The sequence below is a fragment of the Microcaecilia unicolor genome, chromosome 1 (assembly GCF_901765095.1).
Source record: "Microcaecilia unicolor chromosome 1, aMicUni1.1, whole genome shotgun sequence".
NCBI lineage: Eukaryota > Metazoa > Chordata > Amphibia > Gymnophiona > Siphonopidae > Microcaecilia > Microcaecilia unicolor.
In genome coordinates, this window is record NC_044031.1 from 618543747 (window position 1) to 618557735 (window position 13989).

The 13989-nt window shown below is 46.2% G+C and overlaps 1 protein-coding gene across 1 annotated transcript in view; it reads left to right on the forward strand.

The window, feature by feature from the left end:
- OPLAH (5-oxoprolinase, ATP-hydrolysing) overlaps nucleotides 1-13989 on the forward strand; it is a 161582-nt gene that overhangs the window by 102037 nt on the left and 45556 nt on the right. The window contains exons 17-20 of the mRNA XM_030220113.1: nucleotides 312-463; nucleotides 11139-11299; nucleotides 11664-11765; nucleotides 12440-12614. Coding sequence (XP_030075973.1) covers nucleotides 312-463; nucleotides 11139-11299; nucleotides 11664-11765; nucleotides 12440-12614 — 590 coding nt within the window. The remainder of the gene's footprint in view (nucleotides 1-311; nucleotides 464-11138; nucleotides 11300-11663; nucleotides 11766-12439; nucleotides 12615-13989) is intronic.

Below are 13989 nucleotides of genomic sequence, written 5' to 3' on the forward strand. Positions count from 1 at the left end.
CCTTTGTTCCTCTCTTCTCACTCCAGGTCTCCTGTCCTTTGTATTGTGGGTTTGCATAATCCACAGGTGTAAAACGAGCATGTGCACTAAAAACAAGCATGCGCACAAGGGAGGGGGAAAGCAGGGCAGGCAATACGGCGGCAAATATCACTGCAGGAAAGCTGCTGCTGGCGGGGCTTGGGGACCCCTCCAGCCAAACCAGCAGACCTTGGTGGCCCTGAAATCAAATTGGGGGGGGGCAAGCCTTCAAGCCCCCCCCCCATGGCTATGTCAGTGGCGTAATCCTTTCTTCTTTATATCTCTGCCCTCAGCACTATCCTGGTGGAGCCAGACTGTACAGCTTCGATCACTGAATTTGGGGACGTGAAGATTTCCATTGGCAGTGGGAAACCTCGCACTGTTGGCCCTGAGCTGGACGCCATTCAGCTCTCCATCTTCTCCCATCGCTTCATGAGTATTGCAGGTACATAGATCCTCATTTCATGCCATCTCCAATCCTTCCCAGTCCCTGCTACCTAATTGCCTAGCACAGTTTCTAGATTATCCCCAGTCATGGTGGAATGCAAGCACCAGGGCTTTTTTTGTGCCGGTTCAGCATACTAACACCTTTTTTTTACCTGATCCCTGTCCATAGGCTTTGGAATGGATGGGGTGGAAGGGAGCCAAAGGTGCCATGGTAGCTCCCCCTAGTTTCTTTCAACTTGTTTCTTTTGTGCAGCAGCAGCGTTTCAGAGAAAGTTGCCTGTGGCGGCCCTGGAGTCTCCTCTCTGCCACACCCCTGCGGAAACAGGAAGTTACATCATGGGGGTGGAGTGCAGCAGAGAAGAGACTGAAACTCTGAAATGCTGCTGCTTGTGCGAAAGAAACAAGTTTAAAGATAAACTGTGGGGTAGGTGCCAGATCTCAGAGTTGGGGTGGGGAGAAGGTTCGTGAGAGGTTGAGAGTGGGAGGGATCTCTAACCCAGGCAGGGAAGAAGACGGTTCCAACCCAGGTAAGAGAAAAGGGGGAGCTAAGTGAGCTGTGCAAAAGGGGGGGTGGGGTTACAGACAGAAGAGGAAGATCCTTGAGTCTGGGCACAGAAGGAAGGGAGAGATACATGCTGGGAGAGGAGATAAGGAGAGATGTTGGATCTAGGACCCTGATAAGGGAGGGAGGGAGAAATTTGGATTTGGACCCAGAGGTGGAAAGGACGGACAGAGAGAGAGATGTCTGATCATGGGATGGAGAGAGAGGGAGAAATGTTGGATCCAGACCCAGTGGTGAAGGGGAATGAGAGAGAGAGAGGGAGGGAGAGGAGAGTGCAGCAGAGATAGAGGTCTCTAAAATACTGAGTGAGTGGGTAGGCATGAATCGCTTGTTTACTCTTTCCAGAAATACGAGGACTGGGGGGGCACGCAATGAAGCTACTAAGTCGGTGGTTCCTAGCTCTGTTCCTGGAGGCTCCCTAGCCAGTCAGGTTTTCAGGATACCCACAATGAATATTCATGAGAGATTTGTAATTAGATTGTAAGCTCTGTCAAGCAGGGACTGTCTCTTCATGTTCAAGTGTACAGCGCTGTGTACGTCTAGTAGCACAATAGAAATATGTAGTAGTAGTATGCAGTGGAGGCAGTGTATGCAAATCTTTCTCATGAATATTCATTGTGGGTATCCTGAAAACTGACTGGATGGGGTGCCTCCAGGACCAGGGTTAAAGCAAATTGGAGAACATATTTTCAGTGATGCCTTTTTATATGCTCCATGGCTGGTAAAAGAGGTGTGACTACTGTGGGGGTGGAGCCATAGTTAGTGATTCCCCCCCCCCCCCTACAAAACAGGCACTGGCAAGCACTATCTGGTAAGAGTACCTCTGTGGGTCCTGCTGAATCATTCCTCTTGTGTATGAGTAAGAGTGTTCTCTCATGGCCCATCATGGTGCCAGTCTGAATAGATGACCACTGGGTATTTCAATAGCCAGGATCTTCCCCCATCTGTACATCCCCAGCCTCTGCAGCTTTTCATTTCTTACACAAATACAAAAGCAGACTCCCCTTGCACAGTGGCGCTATCCAGCCTACCTTGTTACATTGTTAATGCGGAAAAATATTGACTGGTCACACATGCAGCACTGCAGCTCCATAGGAGGCCCAAGAAGATGCAAGAGTTAAATAAGTGTTATTTTAGCCACATTGTGTGACAAGTCTCCTTTTCACTATGTCAATCTAGTAGTCTGAAAGAAGCACAAGAGGCAAAGATTCCCTTGCTAAATTTAAATGAGGTCTGGAAACATTTTAATTTGAGCAGGACTGAGGTCGGTGGAGAACTGGCACTGTTTTATAGTCCCCACAGTTCTTTTATATATACCTTCAACTAGCTAGATTTTAACTAGTTTTTATTTTTATTTTTTTAATTTTTGTTTTGCTTTGTTTTTTACCTTTCATAATTGAATGTATTGTATATTGTTTTGTCTTTCCTTCTATTAACAGTTGTACACCACTTTTAGAACGACAGGGCCAGGAAAGACCTCAGGAGGTCATCTAGAATCATAAAAAGACAGAGCTGGACCTATGTCAGTCCCACACAGCATTGGTACCATTTCATTTATTCCTACTTCTCTGTATCCAGGGTTGGTACCCCAATCCAGAAATACTCGAGCAGTGGGTACAGTCTCTCTGGATCCATTGGCTAACAAAACCTCCACAGTGCGCCCTGGTAGAATAGCATCTTTCAGCACTAGCTCTGTTCATAACAAAGTCATACTAGAGCCAATGCCCACAAGCCCAATTGCCTGGGTCTAATTCATAGTTACTGGAGTGCTGTAGTATTGTGGAGACCCATCTGCTTCCTTGCTTAATGAATGACCAATAACTTTTTGTGCTGTGGCAACTGCGTAGACCTCTTTCATGGAACTGGAGCCACTCACAAAAGCCACCAGCTTTAGTGCAAGGACTGAAGTGCTCTTCAAGCCAGGCTTAGGATTATCTGAGCAGTTTGCTTTGAAATGTCCTGTATGCCCACACTGGTAACAAGGGCATTCATGCCTAAAGTCTTTAGGTTTCTGGGGAATACTGGAGGGTTTGCTGACTGTTTCTGAGGTTGCAGGGATACTTGGCTTAGGGCCCTGGTTGTCCTTAGATCCCAGCTACTGTGGATAAGGATGGCTTCTCTTTGCCAACCAGGGACAGTTAGCCAGAAAGATGTCAGCCAACTCAACCGCCTTCTCTGGAGTATGGAGCTGGTGATCTTGAACGTGCTTCTTCACCTCTGGACGACAACGCTAAAGAAACTACTCCAGGATCATCAGGTTTTGGCAGTCCTTCAGGATTTTATCCTTTGCTCCACTGAGCCACCACTGATGCTGGTATCTTAGCTGGATCACAAACTCGCTGTGAGTATCATCCACCCCCTTTTGCAAAGTCCGGAACTTTAGTCTGTAGGTCTTGGAGGTAATGGCATAACGATTCAACAAAGCTTTGCGCACCTCCTCAAACTGGGAGCACGTCTCTGTGGACAGTCCTTGGAATGCCTCAAGCGCTCCACTAGTGAGCTTTCCTCCCAGATAGCGCACCCAGTCTTCCTGAGGAATGTCATTGAGGCAGCAAATTTTTTCAAAGGCAGTTAGATATCCATCAGTGTCGCCTTGGGTATTACCAAACTGTGCAAGCAAGTTGTTCCTGATCTGGGCTGTGGATCCTGCCTCAGGCCTTGGCGCAGGTATTGGATGGGAGCTTTGAATACGAGCCATTTCCAGCTGGAATTCACACTCATGCTCTTCATGTCGCAGCTAGAATTCCCGCTCTTCTTGTGCTTCTAGCCTCTGTCTCTGTTCCCTGATCCATCAGATTTCAGCTGATGTGGCATCCGGCCCTGCCAGCTCCCGGACCTCTTCCCACAAGGAGTCTGCTCTCCCCCCAGGAGAAATCTGCACAGGCGGACCTTGCAGCTCCTCCCCGCTGAGATTATCCGGTCTCTCTTGTGTTAGGTCAGTCATATCCGATGTCTGAGGTCAGCTACCAGTTGTCTTCAGCACGCTGCTAATCTCCTAACACAAAAAAAAAACAGGGAAGGGACCCTGTTACTGCTGCACTTGTTCACTGTGCTCTGTGTCTGGAGGTCACAGATAAAAACTCTGAACCACTCAGTGGATGGTGACCCTCACCCATGCACTGAGCCTGACAATCCCACCATGCTGCCACAAGAAAAGAGGCCAGGTCTGTCATGGAACGCCTGTAACCCACCTGGGGTTATCCTTGCGGACACTTCTATCCCCAGCACAGCTCAGGTCCGCCTTCACCTGCACAAAACACAGCAGCGAGACTTATCTTCGGAAAAATCAAGGTTCAACAGTGCCAAACCCCTCCTCCTGCAACTGCACTGTTTACCAATCAAGGACCGTATAGCCTTCAAGATCTGCTCACTGGTATACAGGATAATATTTGGCCTCTCACCAAGCTACATGACCAACGTAATAGACTTACCAGACTGCAGCATAAACAAATCAGCAAGATCCTACCTTATCCTTCACTTCCCATTATTTAAAGACATCAAATACAAATCGACTTTCGCAGCTAGTTTTTCCTATATCAGCACCAAAAAATGGAACACACTTCCTAAAGACCTAAAACTGAAAGACAACTACCTAAACTTCCGAAAACACCTAAAGGCCCACCTATTTATAAAACACTTCCCTGTCGAACCAACCTAACCATCCAGGTGACCAATCAGATCTACCCACAAACTAGACAGTTGGAATGGAAAAGGCTCAAGCTCACATCAACCACCCCGGACCGAAACACTTAACACACCTTCCAAAACTTACATTCCAACCCACCATATGTACTATGCTGCCATTGTCCACCGGAAGAACAACCCAGCCTGAGCAATGATGCAACTCTATTTTGTCTCTGCTGTGATCTTATTCGACCGTCTTTCTAACCCCCTATCTATGAATCATGTAAACCACATGGGATCTCCTAAGGTTTTAACCAGCTCAATACTTCCGTGAGAGACCTCTATAGACTCTTGCTGTCTCCATCGAACTGTTAATCCCACTTGATACATTGTAATCGCCCCCATTGTTCCATGTAAGCCACATTGAACCTACCAATAGGTGGGAAAATGTGGGATAGAAATTCAATAAAATAAATAATAGACATGAGCTCCTTTCAGCCTGGACCACTGCCTTTCCATTTCTTGTATGTCCTCCGAGCCCATCAGCTCTTTCTTCAGATACACCCTCATTTTACTAAAGTCAGCATGTTTGAAATTCAGGACTTTGAGTTTTAAGTGGCTTCCCTCCACTTTAGCTGTTATATCAAGCCAAATTGATGATCACTCTGACATTAGACACACTTTCCCCATTTGTAAGCACAAGATCTAGCGTCTCTCCTTTCCTCATGGGTCTTGTCACCATTTGTCTGAGCAGAGCACTTTGAAAGGTATGCACAATCTCTCATTGAAGCCAGGTATGTTTGCATCCCATTCATGGGAATCATTGAACTATGTCTTTGTGATAGCAACAAAGTCTGCCTCTAACATCAGAGGCTGCGAGTATTTGTGGTCATCGTTTTCCACCTACATATCAGTGGTAGTCTCATCTTCTAGTTTTTTCTTTAGTCTCATTTCCTCTGTGTTGGTAAGAAGTGATTTGCTAAGATTGTTTTTTTCATTGCTTTCTTTGCTACTGTCACATCTTGTCTTTAGCTGGGGGTGACCACTGGAAGTGACCTGCCCCCATATGCCACTCCCACTTTCTAGAAACATATTCTCTGAATTTCTCACCAAGGATTTTTTTTTCTTGCCACAGTGAGATGCATCCCATCGTTACAATATAGTCTTTTGTTTTTCCATGTATTACCCCATCCTTCTATGTACCTAAAACCTTCTTGATGACACCAGGCTTTGAGCCACCTATTTATTTATTTATTTAGAACATTTATATCCCACAGATTCCCACCATGGCGGGCTCTATGTGGCTAACAACATTTATAAAAAGAACATCATACAAATTCAAGGTCAGAATAGAGAATAAGGAACATCTTGGGAGGGGAGCAAACAACAGGAGGTACAAACAAGGGCCGATAGGAAGTTAAATAACAGAGGAGTATGATTTATCACATAGATAAGTCTTAATGGACTTCTTGAACAGATGGTGATTGGTAGTCTCCTTTAATGTAGATGGTAGAGCATTCCAGTAGCGAGGACTCACAAAGCAAAAGGAGGAGGAGAAGAGGAATTTGTATCTCAGATTCCTGCAGCTAGGATAGTGGAGAGTGAGATAGATACGAGAAGGCTTTTTGGAATTCCTGGAAGGGAGGTCAATCAGGCTGAACATATAAGCTGGTGCTTCCCCGTAAACGATCTTGTGGATTAGAGCACAGATTTTGAATTCGATATGCTCTTTTATCAGGAGCCAGTGAAGTTTCTCTCTCTAAGGGTTTTGCTGCGTCAAACCTTGATTTATCAAATATTAATCTTGCTGCCGTATTTTGCGCCGACTGGAGTTTCTTTAGGATGTGTTCTTTGCAGCCGGTGTAAATCCCATTGCAGTAGTCGAAATGGCTCAATACTAGAGAGTGGATTAGAGTCCGGAAGAGGTCACACGGTAGGAATTGCTTGATGCGTTTAAGTGACCGCATGGAGAGGAACATTCTTTTCATAATAGATGTTACTTGAAGGTCGAGAGACAAGTGGGAATCCAGAATGACACCAAGCAACTTCAAGCTATCTGCGATAGGGAGGGTATAGTCCAGCGCAGCAACCGAGCTCAGGATAGATTTATTAAACTGGGAGGAGAGAATGAGGCATGGGGTTTTTTCCTTGTTAAGCTTGAACTTAAATGCGTTCGCCCAATTGACCATGATTGCAAAACTGTTCTGAATTGTGTCTGAGATTTCAGTTAAGGAAGATCTGAAGGGAATGTAGATAGTTACATCATCTGCATAGATGTAAGGGTTCAGGCCATGGTTGGATAAGGCCGTTGAAAGTGGAGTCATCATAATGTTAAACAGGGTTGGTGATAGGGGGGAGCCCTGAGGAACTCCACATTGAGATCTCCAAGGTGGCGAAATAGAAGAATGGACTTTAACCTGATAGGATCGAAATGAGAGAAATCCTCTAAACCATTCTAAAACATTACCTCCAACACCGAATTCAGCTAATAAAGTAAGAAGGAGGCTGTGGTCAACCATGTCAAAATCGCTGGACATATCAAATTGCACCAGTAAGATGTTTTCCCAATTGATATTTCCTTCTTGAAGTTGGATAGGAGTGTAACCAGTACCATCTTGGTACTATGTTGAGACCGGAACCCGGATTGGGAGGCATGGAGAATAGAAAATGTATCCAAATAATCAGTGAGCTGCATATTGACCATGCTTTCCATAGTCTTGACTAACAACGGGATTGTTGCAACAGGGCGGTAGTTAGATATAATGCTTGCTATTGAAATTCTCGGTATTTTGTAAACTTTTCTGTCTCTTTCCAAAAGTAGGTAGTACTTCAGAAAAAACTACTGTATGTACCAAAGGTTTTAACCTCTCCCCCAGCTCCTGAAAAGCTCTGTGCGTTGCAAGTTGCGTATTATTGGCCAGGTCATTTGTTCCCAGGTGGATAACATCAGTGTTAGACACCTTAGTTTCTTTATAAGATTGTAGTGTAGCTTGGCTTGTATTTATTTAATTTCTTGTACCACTTGCAAGCCATCAAAGTGGTTTACATTCAGGTAGACTAGATATTTTTCTGTCCTGGAGGACTTAAAATCTAATTTTGTACCTGAGGCAATGGAGGGTTAAGTGACTTGCCCAGGATCACAAGGAGCCATAGTGGGATTTGAGCCTGACTCTTTGGTTCTCAGCTGACTGCTCTAACCATTAGGCTACCTGCAGGCTTGGCCAGATTAGGGGAAATTCTATAACTAGGCACCTCCTATTAAAGTGCCCTGGTGCCACATGGTTCACACCTATTATATAATGGCATCTGGGCCCCTAGATTCTATTAGAGTACTACCATGAGCCATCATTTGTGTGGCCAGTATTTACTCATCAGCAGTTAAACCAGTGATCGTGCTGATGTAACTGTTGGTGCTTAAATTTTGTAAGGGCGCATAATTTACACTATTCTGTAAGAACAGCCCCCATACAGTTGCACTCCGTAGCATTCGTGTGCCCTTGTAGACTAGCACAGGGCTAATTGTCCCAGTATTTATATGCATAAGGCACGTAATCGCGGGGGTCTAGTTACAGAATTGCTTGTGAGCAGTTTCATTATTGAATGTAGTCCTTATATTTTATTTCTTATAGATCGTTGGACCTAATCCATGTGAACTATAGTTTCAGGCGTATAGTCTCTGGAGTGGACATAATATTCCAGATTTGCTCTTAAATATAGAGGCGTTATCACCTGTTGGTTATACCTTTTGGCTGTTGACTGCTGCCGTGTCCCTTTTCTACTACCTTGAGATCATCCAGTGTAGTTATCACATGAAATCAATATCTTTCTCTTCCATCTCTTCCTCCTTTCTGATTTATACACCTGAAATATATGACACTACGCCCTGTGGCATCGAATATCAGTTGTTAAACCTTTGCTTGTTCCTTATATTTCCTTAGCTGTCTCCTTTTATACTACTCTGTTTGGATGGTCCATCTCTTTGTAGACCTTAGTGCTCTCTGCATAAATCCAAACCCTTCTTACCAACCCCTCTGCTTTGAAAATATTGAACTAAACTAGACAGGACCAGTCCTTGAGGCACTCCACTGATAATCTCTCATTTCTTGAATTGCTGCCACTCTCTGTTGCCTGTCGTTCAACTGGTTTTTAACCCAGTTTCCCACCCGCAGGCTATTCAGCATATTTATGAACCTCCTGTATAAAATGTCGCTAAAATCCTAGTTTATAATATCCAGTGCGTGGAAATTGATCAGATTTGTTTGTTCATCTGGAATCCTAGAAAGTTGGGGCTAGAATGGAGCTCAAGATGTCTAGTCCATCCCTGTAAGAACCACTGTGCCTGCACTTGACTAGGAAGCTGTTTGTCCCTCTTTTTCTTAGAAGCTTCCAATGATGGCGATTCCACCACCTCCTTAGGTAATATCTTCCTGTGCTTGACCACCTTCCCAGTAAGAAGGGTCTTTCTGATATCGTTTTGTCATTTATTCAGGGCAAGATGCACAAAAGTCCTCGTTAGAGCCGTTCCATACCGAATTCCATAACGAATCGGTACGGAATGGCTATTCACGAAGGAAAGGGAATGCAAATGAGCTGCTCGTTGCAGCTCACTTGCATTCACTAACCCTTCATTAAAAACGTCGGTAATCAGCCCGTAAAGCATGCGCAGAGCAGCCAAGCGTTACGCTGGATGCTCTGCGCATGCCACAAACGTAAAAAAAAACAGGTCCACTCTCTGATCGCTCCCTTCTTTCCTTCCAGGACGGATCATAGATTTGTTGCATGTGCCTGTACATTTCCCCACAAACGCAGCGATCGAGCAGCAGGAGCCAGACCTGTGAAGAGTAAGCGTAACCCGGTGCCTTGAGTGCAGAGAATCGCAGGATCGGGACAGGCTGCGGGGAGGAAGAGATCCCCCTCTCTCTTCCTCCACTTCCCTCCCTACCCAGGATCTTTTTCGGCAGCCGAACACATCCCTTATGGACGGCCTTGCCCCCCCCCCCCCGCCCTGCCCGAGGTCACCGCTGCTCCCCGCTTCCCCCTGCATTAAAAATCAAAACTTTAGGCTGCCCCGGCCCCCCTCCCTTCCTCTCTTTCTCCCGTGCCCCGCCCCCACGGCTCCCCCCTTTCATCTGGCCCCCCTCCGTCTTACCGGGCCCACGCAGTGCCTCTCACCTCTGTGTGAAGGCGCTGCATGGGCAAGAACAGCTGATCGCCTCTTCGCCGAGTCTTCGGAGGTCCCTCCTTTCCTTCTGGGTCCGCCCTCGTCTGACGTAAGTAACCTACGTAGGTTACTTATGTCAGACGAGGGCGGGCCCACGAGGAAAGGAGGGACGTCCAAAGACTCGGCGAAGAGGTGATCAGCTGTTCTTGCCCGTGCAGCGCCTTCACACAGAGGTGAGAGGCGCTGCACGGACCTGGTAAGATGGAGGGGGGCCCGGTGGAGGGGGGGAGCCGCGGCGACGACCTCAGGGGGGGCGGGGCACGGGGGCGGAGGATGGCGGGAGGCAGAGCTGGGGAGAAAGAGAGGAAGGGAGGGGCCGGGGCAGCCTAAAGTTTTGATTTTTAATGCAGGGGGAAGCGGGGAGCAGCGGCGACCTCGGGCGTGGCGGGGGGGGGGGCAAGGCCGTCCATAAAGGATGCTCCTGACGAGCGCCTTTGCCCCCTCCAGATCCTTTTTTTTTTGCATTTGGATTTTAATGCAGGGGGAGTGGGGAGCAGCGGCGACCTCGGGCGTTAATAAAGGACGTTCCTGACAAGCGTTTTTGCCCCCTTCGCGATTTTATTTTTGTTTGTTTTTACATTTAAGTTTTAGCCGGGCAGCTCCAACGAAGAGGTACAGACTCTCGTTAACTTTCCTGTAGTTTTCCTGCGTTAGGGCAAGCGGAAAACTTTAGTGCATCTCATTTCAATAGGGTTTCTACACAATTTCCTCTCTGCATTCCGTTTTCGTTTGCTGCTACCGTCGTCGGAAATTGGGCTTTAATGCATGCCAGGGTAGGAAAACTGTTCGTTAAAGGCTCGTTAAAGCCTCGTTTAGTTTAGTGCATCTTGCCCTCAGTTCCTTCCAGTTCCCAGTGTCTTGCTTTTACCTGATTGGGTGATGCTATCTCTTTGTCAGCTGGTTGTTACAAATGGAGAATCCTCAGATGAACCAGGAAAAGATGCATTCTCTTTCAGTCCAAGCACAACAGGACTCAAATAGAGGTGTGGGATACTGTGCTGTAGTTATACCTCCATAAATCTTCTATTACAACATGAGATGTTTGATCCATGAGGAGCTGTCTTCACAGCTCTTGGCATACAAGGAAAACCCATTCTGTTCCATATTTGGTAGATGTTGAGTGTCTTCTAGACTCACTGTAATCAAACCCTAATGTCCCTGCTGCCCGTTCTAGGTATTCTGGACTGTTTTGTACTACATTAACTTTAAGTTTCATTATTTTGGAGTCTCAGTAGTTCACCTCTGGCTGTTCTCCTCTACTGACAGAACAAATGGGCCGGATTCTGCAGAGAACCGCTATTTCTACCAACATCAAAGAGAGGTTGGACTTCTCTTGTGCCCTGTTTGGGCCAGATGGAGGATTGGTGTCCAATGCACCCCATATCCCCGTGCATCTTGGGGCCATGCAGGAGACCGTCCAATTTCAGGTATGTTTAGAGAAGATTTGTATGATTCTCAGTAATCAAATTGGAGCCTTCATCTCATGGACCTTCATTCCCAGATTAGGAAGAGAGAGCATGGGGACTTTATCTGGTGTTTGGGATAAATCAATAGGATGAAGAGCAGCAAGGTCTGTATTATAGCCATAGAGAGGATAACTTTATAACAGAGTGCCTGGTTTAACAGGGGTAAGTAATTGCCTACTAGCTTAAGTGTCAGAAATTGCACCTACCTTACAGGCCCTGGAGCAGGTGTAAATAGACAATCTATGTTTGTACTGGAGTTAATCCTAGGATCACACGGAGCTCTTAAACAAGTTCCGTTGTATTTGCCCTCTGTCTTTAATTTCAGATCCGTAACCTCGGTGATGACCTGAAAGAAGGGGATGTGATCCTAAGTAATCATCCTTGTGCTGGTGGCAGCCATCTCCCAGACCTCACCGTTATTACCCCAGTAAGTTCTTCCCTATCCTCCTCCCTTGGCTACCTCACTTGCCTCCTCTCATATGGATTTATCACTGACTTTATGTAGATCGTCTCCTTTGCTGGTTAGAACATTGATGTTCAAGTCCTGCTTCTCACTGTGCCTCAGTTCCAGTCTCGGCTCGGTCACAGATTCTGTGTGAATGACTCAGGACAAGTCACTGTGGGGATAATTTTCAAAGGGATTTCCATGGGTAAACTGGTGTTTAACTGCAGAAAAAGGCCCTTTTGGAATTTGTCCCAGGACATCTGCGGGGAAAGTGTGTGAGAGCACAGAGGTTTCATTTTCAAATTCCCATGCCTGCTTGTCACAGATTTAACCCATGTACTTTGCTCCCTGTGTAGCTGGGAATGAAGACTCAGGGTGCTAGATCTGAGCCCTGGTTTCGGTTTGCTCTGGAAGTGCCAAAAAGCCAACTATTGGCTCAAAATAAGAAACAAGATGATCAGCTTCTGTAATTTCACAACTAAAGTTCTCTAGCATGGCCACTTCCCCCAAGAGGGAAATCTGTGGGCAAATTGCCTTTGGTAAACAGCTCCGTTAAGCTGCTGTTCAGTACACTCAGCTCACTGCTGCATTATGGCACTCTGCTCTTTTTGTTTCCTCTGTATATTAAAAAGCTTTCTTTCCCTGGGGTGGGGCAGGTATTTCGCAAGGAAGTTCCCAGACCAGTCTTCTTTGTGGCAAGCCGTGGGCATCATGCAGATATTGGTGGGATAACCCCAGGATCCATGCCCCCTCATTCCAAAGCACTGCAGGAAGAGGGCGCTGTCTTCATTTCATTCAAGCTGGTGAAGGATGGAATCTTCCAGGAGGATGGTGAGTACTATGTTACTTTGAGGCGTATTTTCAAAGCACAGACTTAAAATGTTACACAGTAATCTATGGATCTTGGTAAGTCTAAGTGCTTTGAAAATGAGCCCCTCTGTTACTGTGTGAGAGCTCCTGCTCTTTAGATGATTTTTAGTGCAGAAAACACTCTCGCTCACTTGCTTGCACTTTCTAGTAGATCCCTTCCTTTTTCTAGGGTGCCATTTCTGTGCTCTTTGTCAGTAGGGTGGGGGTATGGGGTTTAGTCCTTGGACAAATCTTTTGTGTGGGTATGTCACTAAGGGGAACAGAATGAAAAGACCAGTTTACCAAAACAGGAGGAAAAAAATTAATATCAACAAAAATAGTGGTTAGAAAATAGAAATGGAATCAAGAGAGAGAGAGAGGCAGACAAAGCAGTTAAATAGGCAAAGCCTCAAATGTCGGAGTATATTGCTCAGACACTAAAGGCAGGGGGTAAATCTTTCTTTGGAAAGAGGAAGAATAAAAAGAGAATAATAAGACAACAGGAAAGGGATGGTGAATAAGACCGAAAATACTATAATGCTTCTGTATCGCTCCATGGTACGACCACACCTTATGTTGCCGTATTTCAGAAAAGATATAGCAGAATTATAAAAGGTTCAAAGAAGAGCAACCAAAATGATAAAGGGGATGGAACTCCTCTCATATGAGGAAAGGCTAAAGAGGTTAGGGCTCTTCTGCTTAGAAAAGAGACTGATACTACTACTTAACATTTCTAGAGCGCTACTAGGGTTACGCAGCGCTGTACAATTTAACAAAGAGAGACAGTCCCTGCTCAAAGAGCTTACAATCTAATAGACAAGTGAACGGTCGGTCCGATAGGGGCAGTCAAATTGGGGCAGTCTGGATTCACTGAACGGTAAGGGTTAGGTGCCGAACGCAGCATTGAAGAGGTGGGCTTTAAGCAAAGACTTGAAGACGGGCAGGGAGGGGGCTTGGCGTAAGGGTTCAGGAAGGTTGTTCCAAGCATAGGGTGAGGTGAGGCAGAATGAGCGGAGCCTGGAGTTGGCGGTGGTGGAGAAGGGTACTGAGAGGAGGGATTTATCCTGTGAACGGAGGTTACGGGCGGGAACGTAAGGGGAGATGAGGGTAGAGAGGTAGTGAGGGGCAGCAGACTGAGTGCATTTGTAGGTAAGAAGGAGAAGCTTGAATTGAATGCGGTATCTGATCGGAAGCCAGTGAAGTGACCTGAGGAGAGGGGTGATATGAGTATATCGGTTCTGGCGGAATATGAGACGTGCAGCAGAGTTCTGAACAGACTGAAGGGGGGATAGATGGCTAAGTGGGAGGCCGGTGAGGAGTAAGTTGCAGTAGTCCAGGCGAGAGGTAATGAGAGCGT